The sequence below is a fragment of the Cucurbita moschata genome, unplaced genomic scaffold (genome assembly GCF_002738365.1).
Source record: "Cucurbita moschata cultivar Rifu unplaced genomic scaffold, Cmos_1.0 Cmo_Scf00014, whole genome shotgun sequence".
Lineage (NCBI taxonomy): Eukaryota > Viridiplantae > Streptophyta > Magnoliopsida > Cucurbitales > Cucurbitaceae > Cucurbita > Cucurbita moschata.
The window spans coordinates 4,355,575-4,372,537 of record NW_019268530.1 but is presented as its reverse complement, the minus strand read 5'-3'; the positions used below and the strand labels follow the sequence as shown (position 1 = coordinate 4,372,537).

The 16,963-nt window shown below is 35.5% G+C and overlaps 2 protein-coding genes and 1 long non-coding RNA gene across 3 annotated transcripts; 1 reads left to right on the top strand and 2 right to left on the bottom strand.

The window, feature by feature from the left end:
* Positions 1 to 1,651: 1,651 nt before the first annotated feature.
* Positions 1,652 to 2,467, bottom strand: LOC111452889. Its single transcript, XR_002712177.1, has 3 exons — positions 2,425 to 2,467; positions 2,165 to 2,287; positions 1,652 to 1,895 (listed from the first exon to the last, which is right to left on the bottom strand). It is a non-coding gene; the product is annotated as an uncharacterized LOC111452889 (long non-coding RNA).
* A 3,092-nt stretch (positions 2,468 to 5,559) lies between these two features.
* LOC111452885 (F-box/kelch-repeat protein SKIP11-like) lies at positions 5,560 to 7,318 on the bottom strand. Its single transcript, XM_023093807.1, has 2 exons — positions 7,262 to 7,318; positions 5,560 to 6,929 (listed from the first exon to the last, which is right to left on the bottom strand). The coding sequence occupies exon 2, from the start codon at positions 6,923 to 6,925 to the stop codon at positions 5,759 to 5,761; it is 1,167 nt and encodes a 388-aa protein (XP_022949575.1). The 5' UTR covers positions 6,926 to 6,929; positions 7,262 to 7,318; the 3' UTR covers positions 5,560 to 5,758.
* Positions 7,319 to 10,455: 3,137 nt separating this feature from the next.
* Positions 10,456 to 14,163, top strand: LOC111452720. The gene is made up of 6 exons (XM_023093567.1): positions 10,456 to 10,660; positions 10,756 to 10,826; positions 13,003 to 13,051; positions 13,158 to 13,264; positions 13,534 to 13,616; positions 13,729 to 14,163. Exons 1-6 carry the CDS (start codon positions 10,612 to 10,614, stop codon positions 13,955 to 13,957), a joined length of 588 nt encoding a protein of 195 aa, XP_022949335.1. The 5' UTR covers positions 10,456 to 10,611; the 3' UTR covers positions 13,958 to 14,163.
* The last annotated feature ends 2,800 nt before the right edge of the window (positions 14,164 to 16,963 follow it).

The following is a 16,963-nucleotide window of genomic DNA, read 5'->3' as shown; positions in this document are numbered from 1 at the left end:
TTTTGTGTATGGAATAAAATATTATCTTTACATTACTATGCCGCCACTGTAATGTCGAACTTGTACAGTGTCACAATCGTACTGCGAAAAGAGTTGATTGTAACTCCATGTATAGTGAGTCACAAGACAACATGTAAGTGGTGTACCATAATGAGACTGAGGACGACGGTACACCATTCAAGGCACCAAGAAGAGTATGCATGAAAGTCAAGCTAAGACATAAACAAGATTAAAGGCAAAAGTGACATCAAGAGTGTCAAAGACATGCTCAAAGAGGGCAGGGTAGGACCCCGATCATAACCTCAAAAATTGGGGCTCCAACATGAGTTTTGACATGCAGTTCTCAAGTTAAGTTCTGCAGCATCTATGGGTCATATGACCTAAGTGAGCTACCCATGTCAAATGCATGTGTCAAAGTGTGAGCAACTATTGTAAGATGAATGTATTGGGACTCTTCATTTCGAAATAGTTTTTTAGAACAATGTTAAACAACATGAATGTGCCGATATTACACCTCGTACCTTGAGTTAGAGGTTGGTATACGAGGTTGGTCTTCAGTATGGTATGCAAAAATGATTTGACATGGATACGAGGGTTCATACCTTAATGTTCGAATGGATGTCCGAGGTATCCAGCTATTTCTTAAACTGTATTGCTCAAATGCTTACATCTGCAACTTATTCTTTGCATTTGGGCTTTTTGTGGCAACTCAGCCCAACACAAGTATGGACATTAGAGCAAATGTCCAAACCAAACTCCAAAAATCCCCAATCAGAAATCTCTATCGCTCACCGCCGCCATCTCCGCCGTCGTCCTCACCACTCTCATCATTGGCGGCGAAAAATCATCTAATGCAGCCGACATAATCAAGATTGTCCGCAACGTCACTCGTTACCCTAATTCCTGCTTCACCTCAATAATTTCTCTCAATTCCTCTCCGAAGTAACTTCGAAGCTCTCTCTCCAAGTTTCCCTCATCGAACCCTCGAATCTGCCCCAGTCGCTAAAATCCCGAACCACCAACGGCGACGGTGGAGCGGCTTTGAAGGACTGTGTGAGACAAATCGTAGAGCGATATTCAGAAGTGGATGAGTAGTGAGACGACGGAGCAGGAAAGTTATTTGGACAGATGGGAGGAGATGGATTCTACGTAGTTTTGAGAGGTTAAGACTATTGGATGAAAGTCCCACCTTGCTAATTTAGGGAATGATCATGAATTTATAATTAAGGAATATTCTATCCATTGAGATGAGGCCTTTTCAAAAACACAAAACAAATCCATGAAAGCTTAGGCCTTTTGAGAAATACAAAACAAAGTCATGATAGTTTATGCCGACAATATCATATCATTATGGAGAGTCACGTTCATCTAACAAAGACCAGGATGACAAAGTCTATTAGATATACAAGCAATAACTCGGCCATAGTAACTAATATGCAAGTCATTCTTGCAAAGTTTGATAATGCCACTTCACTAAATCAATTTTAAATTTGAATTTCGAAGGTTTTTTTTTTCTCCAAAAAAATTTTGTCTGTTTTTACTTGGTAATTTGGGTAGAGTTGAAAAAATACCATAAAGCTGATGTTAACAATTAATATAAGTATGACTAGCTAATATTTTTCTATTTCTCGTCATTTGTTTGCGAGTGGAATTAGATTACAAGAACAAATATAAAAGATCATGGACAAACATAATAGATCACGTAGTTCAAAGACTAAATAAAGAAAAAAAGTCCAATACAAGAAGAAATCCAAGCCACCAAATAGGTGAAAGAAGAGAAACTTCAGATGAAGCACGGGTTCTCTATCGGCCATAGCTTGAAGACGAGATCGACCTTAGGGTTGTGTCTCCAATTCGTGAGATCTTAGTTTATCTCAATTCAGTCCTCTTTTGACCTAATTCAAATAGAAGTCAACAAAAATGTATACATACCATATAAATACTGTTTTTTAACGGGAAGAAAGTAAACCTATCCTAATAAGTTGACTCTATTTTATGTCTAAAGTAGGTTAAAATAATTAATATCTTTTGTTGTTTTATAATGCATTTAAATTCTAGTTCTAAAAAAACCTTTTTTAAAAAGACAATTTCGTGTTTAAATTTTATCCAAATTTCAAATATTGAATCAGGAGCTAGAAATTTTAGGTGGGAAGAAATCTTTAACCATTTCTAAGTCAACTCCCATTGACTCGAGCTGCTCCCATAGCCTCTCACTTAGATCGTCTATCTCCCTCTCTAATTTTTTTATACAATCACATGTCTCCTTCAAAATTTCTGCTATTGGTACCTGCATACATCATAAGTTGATAGGTGAACATAATTTTAAAAAAAAAAATTAATGAATATGTCTGATTACTTAACTCAAAACTCGGTAAAATAAGAAAGAATTGGTACACATAAATAATGAATACAAAATTTATATACCTTAGAGCGGTCGAACTTATGGTTGAGCTGAGGGAGCAAAGTGTGCAATTTGAAGACAAGATTTTTAATCTCGTGGTCGCGAAATTTGGAGGAAGCCATGAATGAATGAAGGAAGGAAGTTGAAACAATAATGATGAATGGTTTTTGGTGAAGAGGGCGGCAAGAAGAGTGAGCTTAAAAAGGCAAGAGCTGCAATCAGGGCTGGCCCACTTACTTACACATAAACAGTGTAAAGGCCCACAAATAAAGCCCATCTACATACGACAATTCAACACCTGTCGTTTATCACCTATATGCTCACTTACGTTGGGGACAAATCAACGCACCTTCTTCCCTCATGTCGTTTCACTCCCAATCCAAATCAACAACTATTGTTGGGCTGCTCACGATATGATCGCGGGTTAATAATTGTATTGCATCCTCTCCATAACAGAAAGATAGATATGTTTAGTATCAGATTTAGAAATCAAATCTCTAAATCTTAATTTAAAACGAGCCTTATAAATATATTTAGTAATGTATTTATAAACTATAAAACTAGTTTATGCATCAACTTGGTTTGTTTACTAGCTTTGACAACCTCGTTTGGATGTTGCATATCATCTCGTGTCATTTGAAACTATCCTTCAAGCGTACAAGGTTTAATGTCATCAATCTCGTTATTCTTTTTTTAATTGAAGACTTTTGTCAACCTTCATTAGGGTAATGAAGCCAAGTGTCCAGATACTGAACTTGTGTGGATTCAACAATTACTCAAACTTTTAAATCCATTCTAGTTTTCTTGTCTTATGATTTTGTGATAATCACGAATCAAAAACATATTAAAATTGGTCGACATTTTGTACAGTTGTTGGTAAGTCCTATTATTCAAGTCATCCATTTATATGCAATGAAATGACTTTTTTCTTATTTGGTTAAGTCCTAAAATAATAGATATATTAAATGAGCTAATTCTGAAATTGTTATAAGAATCCAACAGACTTCTTTTCATATAAAATAATTTTTTTTCTATGACTTTTTAAAATCATTTTTTTTAACATCTATTTTGGCTAACTATATTTAAAATAGTTTTATCGGTCATTGATTGTCGTCGTCGTCATCATCATCGACCTTTGTATTTCATGATGTTGATTTTGTTTTCATGTGTTATGTGACGACACTAAAATTAAATTGTCAATGCCAATTTAGTACTATATATTCGTACGTAATGGTCCATTGCCTATTATAATTAGACATGTGGGAGTATTAGTGTTGGATCGGTACGACAACTATAGAGAGGGGTGAATATGGTTCTAACTATTTAAACGTGATTAATTTTTCTAATTAGAAAACTTTTTACAAACAAGTAAAAAGATGATATTTACTAGAACAAAATAATTCAAGTCAAAACAATAATCAACTAGAACAGGTAAAATATATCACCGTAATTTTAGAGTGGTTCGGTTAAACTCGACCTATCTATTTCAAGCGCCTCTTGTAAATTTGAATAAAGAACTTTCTCAACCCTTTCCATAGAGCCAAACCGCTACACCGCTCTTTATGTGTTCAACTCAATCCTTTCTATCCAATGAAAAAATAATTTTATTAGGTATATAATAATAATAATATTAAAAAAAAAAACTCTACCCTTTGTTACTCTCTCAAAATTATAAATGTCATACTTAGTTGTCCATCATTTTGATTTAACTGCCACATCATCACGTCGGATATGTTGTCTTAACTGTAATTTTTTTCGTTTTAGCTCTAATTTGAGTAACTGAAAAGTCGTTGGAATCGTTATTCCCAACCTTATTTTAAATACAGAAAATGGTTAATAATTAAAAGTAAGTTTGTTATTATGAAAACATCAATCAATTAATTAAAATTAATTAATATGAGAATTAAGGGCAAAAAAGCTAAGAATTAGAAGTCGAGCAACTATACTCATTCTTCTTGAAATCGAAACACGTACACTTATAAAAATATTTTCATTCATAATAGATATTAATTCCCAAGTAAAATAAAATAATAAAATAGTATTTTTTCCTGTAATAATCGAAAATTGGAAAATATGAAAATATTTGAAGAAAAAAGATAATGAAAAGAAATAACAGAAACGCACCCTGTGGTTGGGGCACCATGTCTTAACGGGAGAGAGAGGGCCCACTCATTGTATGCCAAGCCAATAGTTGTGCTTCCCTCCCATTTGCGTAATTTTAAGGCTACCCTACCCACAAACTGAACTCAACGGACTGCCCACGTGTCACCTTACTATTTTAATAAAAATAAATTATATTATTTTGAGTGAAATATTTAACTTTTAAATGCAAGTGAGCCTTAGCCTTATATATACTTTGGTCCATGAGCCCTATCTAGGGTCGTTTGGGCTATGGGTTGACTAATGCTACGTAGGGATGATTAGTACGCAACTTTTGATCTTGAACTTACTTGGACTATTGAGGGTCTACTTGGTATAAAGGAATGTGATGTCACCCAGTTAGATTAGAGGATACTATTGGGGGAGTTTAGATTATGCAGTATGGAATCAATTAGGGAGATCATAAAGAGGTTGTTAATAGGAAGACTAGATCCGAACCCACCCTTAAGGAGGTTACCTTGGTTCTTCTATGTAGATCGTGTAAGAACTTAGATGGATGAAGGAGGTTAGTAACCAACTTGATAAGTGTGTCAAGAACCCTAAGTAACCTCAATGGATGAAGTACATTCCAAGACTTAGAGGGACGAGGTTCAATAAAATGAACAAATCTAATATGGTTAGGATGTGAAGGCTATAGAATTGGCAAACCCTAGAACATGATACAGGCATACGACACTAAGAACATTGCTATTTTTTGTTTTTAAAATGGTTCGTAGAGTAGCATTCACTGCTAATAGAATTTTTTTCAGGTCATCAAGCCATTTGAACAATCTAGTACTAATAAGCAAAGAAATATTTCTATAACAACATAAAAAAAAGGTCAATGGGTTAGATCGAGTTGACTAAAATTATTCCTAACAATAGATATGGGAGCTAACAATTGGTATCGATTTTGATCCTAACAACTAACTTCTTTGAATCCTTTTCCGGGAGTTGAGGGGATGAAGCGGTAGCATTTTAGTGTTTTGAAAGAGAGGAGGCAGGCATGCAAACTTAGAGATTTGAACTTGCACCAGCACTTAACTTTATTGATTTGACTATGATCTAAAGCATGTGTACATTTGAGAACATCCCAACTGTGATGGAAAAAGGGTAGAGAAAATGGTATGAGATTAGAGAAAGATTATACCTTCTCTAATTCAATGTGTGTGTGTATACATCAGCGCAAGTTCCCACACTATCAAGGAGGCAGGAGGCTCAGCATCCCATGACTGCACAGTTATACACAAAATGGCCTAATTGTCTTGTGGCAAGCACTTTCCATTTCAGCTCACCTCCTTCACCTGGGGTCCAAGAGTATATCTCAACGTAACGTCCCCCATAAGCCCTCGGTCCACCCAGAACCAGTATTCGATCACCGCAAGCTCTAAACGCCACCCCCCAACCATTTGTTGAGACCACACGCTCCGGCAATTGGCCTAACACCACCCACGAGTTTGTTGCCTTATCATATCTTCTAACCTCGCAACGTGTATAATCTGCAGAATACAAGACATTGTTTACAACTGCAATCAAAGGAGGTGCTTCAACTGCAGCATTTCGCACCTCTTCCTCCTTTCGTCTCGGGTACATGTTCGGTATCTCACGCCATGTCTGAGTCTTCATATCGTATTCTTCGCCACAAGTAAGAGCGGTGTAACCTGGCCCCATTCCTCCAATCACATAGAACTTTCCATCAACAAACACTGCTGAGCACAATTTCCTTGCTTTATTCATTCTAGGAAGATTCACCCACTTTCCTGTATCACAATTATAAAGCTCAGCTGATCTCAGCAGTTTCCCGTCAGCGTTGCAACCACCAGCTAGTATTGCAATTCCTCCAACACTGGCTGAAGCAAACAAAAACCTGGGTGTGTTCAGCTGCATCCCAGATGACCATTTGTTATCCAAAAGACTATATCTATATATAATTTGGGAAAGTGTTTCCATTCCAAAAACAAGAAGTTCAGTACCAACACCTAACGATTCCTTATCCGACGACATAAAACATTCGTTCGACGTCATTACAGGCAGACGCATCCAATGGTTAGACCTCGGATCAAATGCATCCCATTCAACAAGGCTGCAAGAGAAGTAAACCCAATGTTCAATGATTCCCATCTGCCTCCTTATTTTATAAATTTCTCCACTCGAAATTACAGACCGAAACCCCCGATTTATCGACGCAATTCTTCCATATTCTGATCTCGAGCAGCGGAGAAGACATGTTATTGAAATATCCCGACCAAGTTTGTAGATCAACAAGCTTGTATCCTCCCTGTCCTGCTCCTCCTCAACTAACCTCTCTTCCTTCTTACCATCATCCACCAACACCTTGCATGCCCTTTTTGCTGAACGTTCCCAGTAATGCCTCCTGTATGCCATCTCCCTAACATGGAAACTATATTATAAACCCTTTTCCTCCCTCAAAGATGGTAAGAATTTAAACAGATTCTCATCCCCTGAATCGTTTCACATGCCAATCACAGTGCCATCTAAATCAAACCTAAGTGCATGCAGGGGACGGGAACAAATTGGGATTGAAATTATATGCATGCCGATAAAAAACAGGACAATGAACAATCAATATAAGCATGAACACAGCTTAATTTATCAAAAAACAAGAAAAGGGTTCCACACACAACTCCATTTACAGAACCCCATCGAAGCAGATTAAAACATAAGTACAAGAAGAAGCAATGAAACAGAGGAAGCGCTTACAAATTGAATAAGCTCAGAGGTACCCCACAGAGAACACTACGGCTGCTGCTTGGCTTGTGAAAGCATTGTGTATGCATTATGGCATTTAAATAGTTAAAGAAAAAGTGGACGAGTTTTGAGAAGAAGGGAAAAAAGGGGGGAAATGGGGCCTACAATGCGGTGTATCCGTGTAAGAAAACGGGCGTTTTAAAAATTTGAAGGGCTGGTTCTCGCGGTCTCTTCACGCTTTCAACATTTGGGCTCTCTCCCATTATTTACTTTTCAACCTCTTCAAATGGCGGTATTCATTTTTCTCTTCATCTTCTTCCAATTTGCAGCCTCATTTGTTTCCCATACAGACAAAATATAACTGAATTCATTACACTATTTTAACTTCTTCTATTTTTTTTTACATTTCTATATTATTTTTATTTCATTCTTTCTTCATACGTTTCCTAACTCAGATTCCATCTTCTAAAAACCTTATTAACTCATTCAATGAACTTTACATTTTTCATTACTTCAAAAGTCCCTCCGCCATTCTTGACACGTATATATATATATATATATACATATTATTCCTCTTACTTAAATATCAAAATTCATTTTATTTTAACCTAAAATGTTTTCGGTAACGTTTCCTTACCACCAATTCGATTCGCTCGTGTATCTATGTTGTTAACGTTTATATTCTACAAAAGAAAGCCGACATGCAAAATCTTCAATAGATTTTGTTTGTTTTCGGTAACGCTTTTATTTATTACTTGTTTTGATGACGTTCGATAATGTCGTTAATTGATTACGTAATGATGAGTTACATATGATTCACCTGGTATATTATGACACGTAATGCATTTTGTCGTTGTTTATATTATGAGTCGTTACGTACTTTTTCGTCCTTTAATACAAGAAAATTACCATTCTACCCTTGATTTATACACGTATTCGGTTTTTTTTTCGTTGCTAATTTATAAGTAATGAATAATAAAAGCTATGGTGATGCTTTATTTATTACTTGTTTTGATAATGTTCGACAATGTCGTTACTTGATTACAAAATGATGAGTTACGTATGATTCACCTTGTATATTATGACACATGATGTATTTTGTCGTCATTCATATTATGACTCGTTACGTACTTTGTCGTCCTTTAACATGAGACAATTACCATTCTACCCTTGGTTTATATATGTATTCGGTTTTTTCTTGTTGATAATTTGTAAGTAATGAATAATAAAAGCTATAGTAATACTTTATTTATTACTAGCTTTGATAACGTTCCACAATGTCGTTACTTGATTATAGAATGATGAGTTATGTATGATTCACCTTGTATATTATGACACGTAATGCATTTTGTCATCGTTCATATTATGACTCGTTACATACTTTGTCGTTCTTTAACACAAGACAATTACTATTTTACCCTTGATTTATATATGTATTCGATTTTTTCTAGTGGATAATTTGTAAGTCATGAATAATAAAAGCTATGGTGATCCTTTATTTATTACTTGTTTTTGATAACGTTCGATAATGTCATTAATTGATTATAGAATGATGAGCTACATATAATTCACCTTATATGTATAATATATTTTGTCGTTGTTCGTTACGTACTTTGTCGTCCTTTAATGAAAGGCAATGACCATTCTACCCTTGATTTATATATATATTCGGTCTCGTTGATAATTTGTAAATAATGAATAATAAATGCTATGGTGTATGGTAGAATTAGTGTAATAATATTTGATTTTAAGTGAAGTTTATTAATGCAAACTAAAAATTTAAATAATATTTAAATATACAAATTATATTCAAATGAATTTTAATATTTTAACAATATGTTAATATCATAATATTAAATTTTCATTCATATATTTATAATATTTAATATCGAATCGATATTTCCATTACATCATAAAATATCGATAAATATGAATGACATATTAAAAAATTAGTAATAAAGTATAATGGATGCAAATATGATGTTAATAATAAGTATTTTAATTTATTTAGAAAATGCAGAGTGTTTGTTCCATTATTTAAATATTTTTTACATTAATGTAAAAAGTATCATCAAACATTGATATTTAGAATCTTAAATTAAAATGTAAGTAAAAATGTAAATAGTGTGTATAATTAGTCCATCAAAGAAAAGGTAAGGTGGTAATTAATTGCTGATTGGTGAATGATTGGATGGCAAAATAACGTGAACTTTATTGTATCTCTCAATGGTTTGTTCTCAATTCAAATTCTAAAATTCTAAATTAAATATTCTTTTATTCATTCATTTTGAAGTTACTCTGCTGAATTTGATACTTAAAATAAGCAAAACTAATTGCAATTTTGTATGGATGCCCTAAAAAAAAAAAAAAAAAGTAAAAAAGTAAAAAAGTAATTTTTTTTTTTTCTAATTTACCTGATTTTTCAATGGAATGATTTCTAACATTTTGCTGGCGTCATCATTCAGCATGTTGCTGGCGTCAATAAATATTTTTTAAAAATATTTTTACTCTCATTCTCCGTTGTTCCGAATTTCATTCAAACTTTCTATTTTCTCGCCTTATTAAACATTTTTTAAAAAATATTTTCACTTATTATATATATATATATATATGTAAAATAAATAATAATAAATGGAAAGGGAAATCTCTTTGATCTAAAAAAAAAATATCCTAATCTATACAAAATTTAAAATTTGAAGTCATCATTGTAGCTCGGGTTGCTCTATAAACTAAGTTTTTCTCGAGCCAACAAGAGGATAGAGTTATCTACTTACCCTGATATGAGAATAAGTGAATTTCATTTTGTGGAATTAAAATTTTAGTTTTTTTTTGGTAAAATCTAAAAAATTATAGACGAATTTAATCAAATATAAAGGTCATTCTCATTTTAGGCAAATGGAAGAATAAGTACTCAGGCTCGAGTTGCATATGATCATTTTAGGGGATATTAATTTTCTTAATTAATAAATTAATTTATAAAGAGAGATTAAATATTTCGTGGTCCCGTGTATGTGTGGACCACCTCTGATATGTTTTGATTAATTTATTTTTCATTTTTGAAGAGAAATTAATAAGAATGAAAGGGTAGATAGAGTAAATTCATGGGCTATGGCCCATACCTAAAAAGCCCAATAATTTTGGGGCACAGAGCGTTGAGCCCAAATTCTAATTACCCTTCTCGGAGATTCATAGCTTAATTGCTTCTCTCACACGAACGCAAGAAAATTTTGCCTTCTGCTTCTTGGTTTCGCTGCTCAATCTCTCTCAGAATCAGAGAGGCGTAGAGGGAGGGAGCCTGCTAAAGGGTTTTCCTCTGGATTTTCTAGTTCCAAGGAAAGAGATTGAGATTGAGATTCATAGCAATGGCTGGAAAGGAAGTTCGGGAATACACCAATCTCTCCGACCCAAAAGGTACCCACATGAAATTATTATACTTGACTTATGATCCTTGTTCTTATTTTTGTATTTCTGTGTCTGCCTTTTCCCATTGCGGTTTGCAATTACAGACAAGAAGTGGGGTAAAGGGAAGGATAAGATAGACGATGAAGATATCACTTTTCAACGAATGGTTGCGAAGGTTAGCGCAATTTTGCCTCAACCACCCTCTTTCGCTCAGTTCTTGAATAATTAAGTTCTCTTTTCTGTCTTTTTATTTTCATCGTATAATCTTTAATCAGTTTCTTCGAGTCATCATTTTGCCGAATTGGACTGATCAATATTAAGGTAAAACTGGAGAATTTCGTCAGAGTTTGTTCTGTTAATCTGACTCTCACTATTTGTAATTGGACATTGAATCGATTACATACTATTTTAACCCTTCTGTTATACAAAAAAAACGAAGGTATTTTGTTGTTTTGAATAGAAAAGGGAGGAAATTGACTCTTCAACTTGAAGATATTCATTAGTGTAGGCGCCATTCTCATTCTTCCGAATAGTCTTAAAATCAATCAAAAGGAGACACAGCACAATGAACTGTTCTATTGAATAAATTATGATATGCAAATGAGAGCATCAGGAACTTCAGTTGAGACTAAGAGCATGTCACAGAACATGATGACAAGTTCCTCGTTTCTTTTTCTTCCAAACCAAAACTTGTTAATGCTATTTGATTTTTGAAAATTAAGCTTATAAACATTACTTTCTCTTATGAGTTTCTTTGTATTCTTATCTACCCTTTATAGATGTTTTCAAAATCCAAGCCAATATTTGAAAATGGTAAAAGGGTAGTTTTTACATGTTTGTTTTTGTTTTTGAAATTTGGCTAAAAATTCAAATCTTTTCATAGGAAAGAAGCACAATTTTCCAAAACCAAAAGCTAAATGGTTATCAAATGGGGTTGTAGTACTTTACTTGTGACTTACACATGTATTGACTAAATGTCACTCTCCTTTCTTCTGTAAGTTTGTTAGTTAATTACTGGTAGATGGGATACAGCATGCGGATTATGATGCCTAGTTTCGTACATCTTCTTTGGATGCTTTGGACCCTTGATTACTTATAATTTTATAGATCTTATAGAACTCTCTGCTTTCAAGTTTTTAACTTAGGTCTTCAAGAAAAAAAATGTCATGTTGTCTTGGAGCTAGCCTTTGGTCAACTAAGCCTCTCCGAGGATTAATAGGGTGGGTCATGAACATAATGCTAGAAGGCTCCAACCCTCCAGTTGTTGAAAAGAAAAATGAAAGAAAAAAAAGAGAAAAAGAAGAGGAAGAATAACACCATGTTTGTAGTGTAGCAATACTGTTATCAATTTCAACTGACAAGGGTTCTATTACTTAAGATACGAGCAACCTGTGGGATCATAAGTGATGGTGGCTCATTCCTTTCCTTTTAGTTCGCTGGCTTAAGATTTTTTTTTTTTTTTTTAATTTAATTTTTGTTGCCACATTCTGTTGTCATATTCTACTTCATAACTTCCTTAGACAGAGATGGATTTTGATCGGGAGATAGACCTTTTGGATAGAGCTTGCATGCTTCTCTGAGTAGCCAATGTTTCTTAATCTTGGAATGTATTAAGACTAAATTCTCACAAATAGAACATTTAACAGTTGACATTGTGTTGTAGAATAAAAATATCCTTGTGTTGTAGAATAAAAACATAATTTCATGGAGCTGGATTTTGATCGGCAGATGTAGCTTGGTTGACATTGTGTTGTAGAGCCAGCTTGACATGTAATAAAGCTTTAAGTTTTCATTTGCTCAATCCAGCATGTTTGTCCTACTGTATTGATTATCCTTTTTGCATCTCAAAAGGCCAAATTCCAAATCTGTCATATATGTAAGGACATGTATAATACTGGTTATCTCAAGAGTGATCTCAAGGTTGGTTTACTGATGTAGTTCCCCAGGTGATTGCTTCCCTTATCATTACAGAGATGTATCTGCAAGATTGATATTTTTGTTAATACACCTAGCTTTTAAGACCAAAAGGTGTCGTATATGAATTATATGTTTTGGAGTTCGGCTTGTAGCGCCCTTATTTGGTATAGATTTTATTCCAAGCTACCCATTTGTTAATCCTGTAGGCTGAAACTGTGAAATTATATTGGCTTATTGTGCTCTTTATCCATTTCTTGCTTTGATCTTTTCCCCAGTTTTTGTTATATCCAGGTTTCCCACATTTTCTCATTATAGCTTTTGAGTAATGTAATAGCTTTTGCTTGGTTTCTCTTGTGTGATCCTGAGGAAAGTTTTCTAATAACATGCCCTGGCAGGGATCTTGGCTTTTGTTACCGGGTGGATGATATAAGCAGATGCAAGAGGTTGCAGGAGAACGTGGTGGTTACCTTCATGGACGTGGCGGTAACCTTCTCTTTCTCTTTCAATTTTTTTTTTGTAAGCGTATCCCCTAACAATTTTTAATATTAGTTTTGGATTCTTGATATTGACTTGAGTTTGGAGTTTGCAGCCTTGGACAGTGATGATTTGCTCTATCTCAAGGAGCAGATGGAAGCTGAGGAGGATGCAGAGCGCCTCCTCAGACGCACCGAGAAACGAGCCTTTGCAGCATTTAAGATATCCTTTTCATAACAAAACTCATATTTATTCAAATTAAAAGATGAAGTAAATTCCGTATGAACCTTTTGATGCTTGTTTATAGTTGTATCACAAAGGTGCCAATCTGCGGAAGGTTGTAGCGTCAGTGAATCCAGAACACTGCTGTTTAGGCAATAAAGGAGGAGAGGTCTTTCTATCCTCTTTCTCTCTTACCAAATAGTTAAATGTGTGGTTTCAAGCAAATGGTAGTAGTAAAGAGTGTCATTTTTCCCTTAACAAATAATTACAAAGCTGCTAGTTTAGCTGATTCTGCACCTGCATCTGTTCCCTTGGCTCTTCGTGTGGAGCCAAAGCCAAAGAGTGGAATTAGGTCTCTCTGTCTCTATGCCACTTAACTCATTGCGCTTGAATTTTTCCAAGGTAGCTGGCTGGTTACCTGTGTACATCACCCATATGTGTGATCAATAGTTTGTTAAATGCAGGCAGCAGGATCTCCTGAAAAGGGTAGTTGAAGTGAAACCGAAAAGGCCCAGAGTTTCAAGTCCAGCAGAGTTAGCAAATCCGAAGCATGAGAGTGAGAATGAAAAGGTGAAAGAGAAGAAGGCCTTATCATCAAAAACAGACAAAAGTGAAGGCGAGAAAGAAGCTGAAAATCCAGTGAAGAGTTTACTAGGTTTGGCATATGCTAGTTCTGATGAAGAGGACGAATGAATGACTGAATGAATGAATGAATGTATGCTTAGTAGGGTTCCATGTAAGATATAGTTGAGAGTGTAATGTCATGATATGTATAACTTTAGAAGTTTTGAGAGGATCATCGCCCGTTCTAAATTTTTGAAGACTGTAATTAACTGTCTGAGTTGAGCTGGCTGGGTTGAGTCAATCAAATTAGTTATATGCTCCATTGAAGAAGTTCAGATGGGTTTCACTTGCTAACCGTTACTCCCTTTCATATCCTAGTTCTACAATTTCAATCCTAGTTGTACAACCCTCTAACTTAGTTTAAAATACTTAAATTGGCCAAACCATGGCCATTTTGACCTTAAGTGCTTCTTGTAACGTCAAAAATGGTTATGGGAGGGTCCTAAGTGGTAGGAAAGCATCTGAAATAATAGAACAGGGTCCAAATTGGACAGACCGAGCCAACTTTGGCAGGGGTCATGGGTCGGATCGAGGCATAGGTTGTGGTTCAGTCACTGGTCCGGCCGAAGGACGCGTGGACCAGTGACCTTATATTTGCAAAGAGATGAACTGATACTATCAAGCGAGAGACCGATGTACTCCTTTCAGTTTCCAACATCGCAGGTTTTGATGTGCCCACTTTTCCCAACATCTATGTTATTGCTTGGATTGTACTTGGTTTTGATGTGCCCATCTTTTCCAACATCTATGTTATTGCTCTGATTGTACTTGTTTTTGAGTAATATCTACCGACTTCGAAAGTGTGCGGAGAAATATCAGTAATTACAACATAAAAAATGTAGATATATTTTTACTTACTCTCACCAGCCTTTTTAACCCCTTGTTAAACATTTTTATTATGACTAGGATACAAACTTTGAGTAAAATTTAGGATACAAAGTAAAATTGTAAAAACTAACTAGGAAGGAAGCTGCTATTTTTAATTAAAAATAATTTGTTTACATTCACATAAAATATGTAAGAACCCTTGATTCAATATTCTAATGAAGACAAAAACTATCTATATAGGTACATATACGTAGGCAAAATTATAATATTATAATATTACACTACTGGGAAACGATCATTATATTTATTATAATGCTGTGACGGTCGCTATTTCTAATGGGTGTCTAGCATCAACAGCTCCTAGATAATGCTCGCTTGATAAGAACTGTGTGAACCTACTGGTGAGTCCATATTCGCACATGTGGATTGTGTGTAGAATAGTAAATACACACTAAAGAAATATAACCGTCTAAGGAATATATCCGTCTAAGGAATATAGACTTATATAATAGGTCTCACCCATAATTATATGGGTTGTATCTTAGGGGAGATTAATGAGTATTTCTTAAAATATTCCATCCATACATTTCAAAGCACCCACCCACAAGATTACAACAAATTCACGCAGTGAGTAGAGCCGCAATAAAAAAATCCCACAAACAAACCACAACACAAGCCAAGATTCAAAGACCACTTCTCACCATCCCATCCCTCTAGAAAAACCCAAGTGAGAAAACATTCAGAAAAAGAAAACGAAACAAAAAAAAGCATGTCGGTCAAACATTTCATTTTAAAGAATCAAGAAAACGAATGAAAAAAAGTTATCAACGGCCATGGAGGCAGAGAATCAAAAGGGTAATCAGAGTTAGTGTGTTTATGGATAATATCTTATTCATTTATTTAAAAATAATTAACTATTAATTCATATTTTTAAACACATCAGGGCTAGATTTAGACGAGTCCCACGTTGTACACGGTCGGAAAAAGGAGACAGAACGTCGGATTTTCGAACCCTCTTAGATCCTGGAGTGTGAGGCCTTTACGAACCAAACGAAATACCGAAAACGGAATTAGGGGGAGAAGGAGACTCAGAAACGGAGAAAAAAAGAGGGAAAAAGGACGTCGAAATGACGTTACCGAGGTAAGAGAGAGGTCGCCGGAAAAACGCGTGCAACCGGGTGAAGAAGACGAAGTCCGACCCGAGGGCCGGACTCCCGCGACCCGAACCGAGTCCAACCACCGCAAGCCCAGTCCAACACCCGACCAGAAAGCCCAGTTACGGCCTAACCCATCAGCCACGACCCGAGAGCAAAAACCCAACTGACCCGAGACCTGCAAGCCCAGTCCAACACCCGATGCTTACAGCCCAGCCCACCTACACGTTTTCCTTCAGTCCAGGCCGGCCCATCAATCGCGGTCAACCCAGACCCGCGATTGCAACCGAAAACCCGCGCCTCGACCTGAGACCGCTGCACACGCGTCGCCCTCTGGTTGTGACACGTGGCATCCTGCAGCGCGACACCCCTCGGCTCCGGCGGCTTATTCGGCTTGAAAAACCTTTTTCCAACCCTCCCGAACTTAGTTTCGACACCGTTTGAGGTAAAATAGATCATTTTAAGGTCGTATTTCACAAATTCAAGTTGAAAATTAATTATGTTTGTGAAATACTAACGAAGGTGTTGAATGATCCAATAGGAACCAACCACCAACGGAAACGTAGGACGTTTACGAGGAGTTAGGAGCTTACGTTTATATTTTAGGGAGTATTTCGGCTAAGGCCTACCAAGTAAGTGGCTCGCCCGTTGTAGGTTACGCGTTATTTGTTGTATGTTGGCAGGGCCCGTGGATTCGCACGTGTCATTAAATTGTATGCTAGACTGCTGTGCTTAAGTACATAATCTTGTGAACGTGAAGGTATGTTGTTTAGTCTGATGTGATATGTAGTACTTATGACGTTTATGATGTTCTAGAATGATTATGGCATGATTGTGTAACGACCCTAAATTTCTACATACTCAGAGTCGTTACTAACGTCTCATGCTCATCTATAATGCGAAAATATAACTCTTACATGAACATAATTTATAACGTAAACTTCAAAAAAAAACTTTTAAAACAACTTATTCTCTGTAAAACACAGTCATGGTCTTACGTGTTTAAATATGAAATACTTAAATTTAGAGAAAACAAAAACAAATATAAAATAATTTAAAACAATGAAATGCAAAACAACCTATTCTAACTTAA

Excerpts from the sequence above, each read along its gene's own strand:
- LOC111452720 (XM_023093567.1), top strand. The coding sequence starts at position 10,612 with ATGGCTGGAAAGGAAGTTCGGGAATACACCAATCTCTCCGACCCAAAA. Across the intron at positions 10,661-10,755 it reads CAATCTCTCCGACCCAAAAG|ACAAGAAGTGGGGTAAAGGG; the intron begins GTACCCACATGA and ends TTGCAATTACAG. Across the intron at positions 13,052-13,157 it reads TTACCTTCATGGACGTGGCG|CCTTGGACAGTGATGATTTG; the intron begins GTAACCTTCTCT and ends TGGAGTTTGCAG.
- LOC111452885 (XM_023093807.1), bottom strand. The coding sequence starts at position 6,925 with ATGGCATACAGGAGGCATTACTGGGAACGTTCAGCAAAAAGGGCATGC.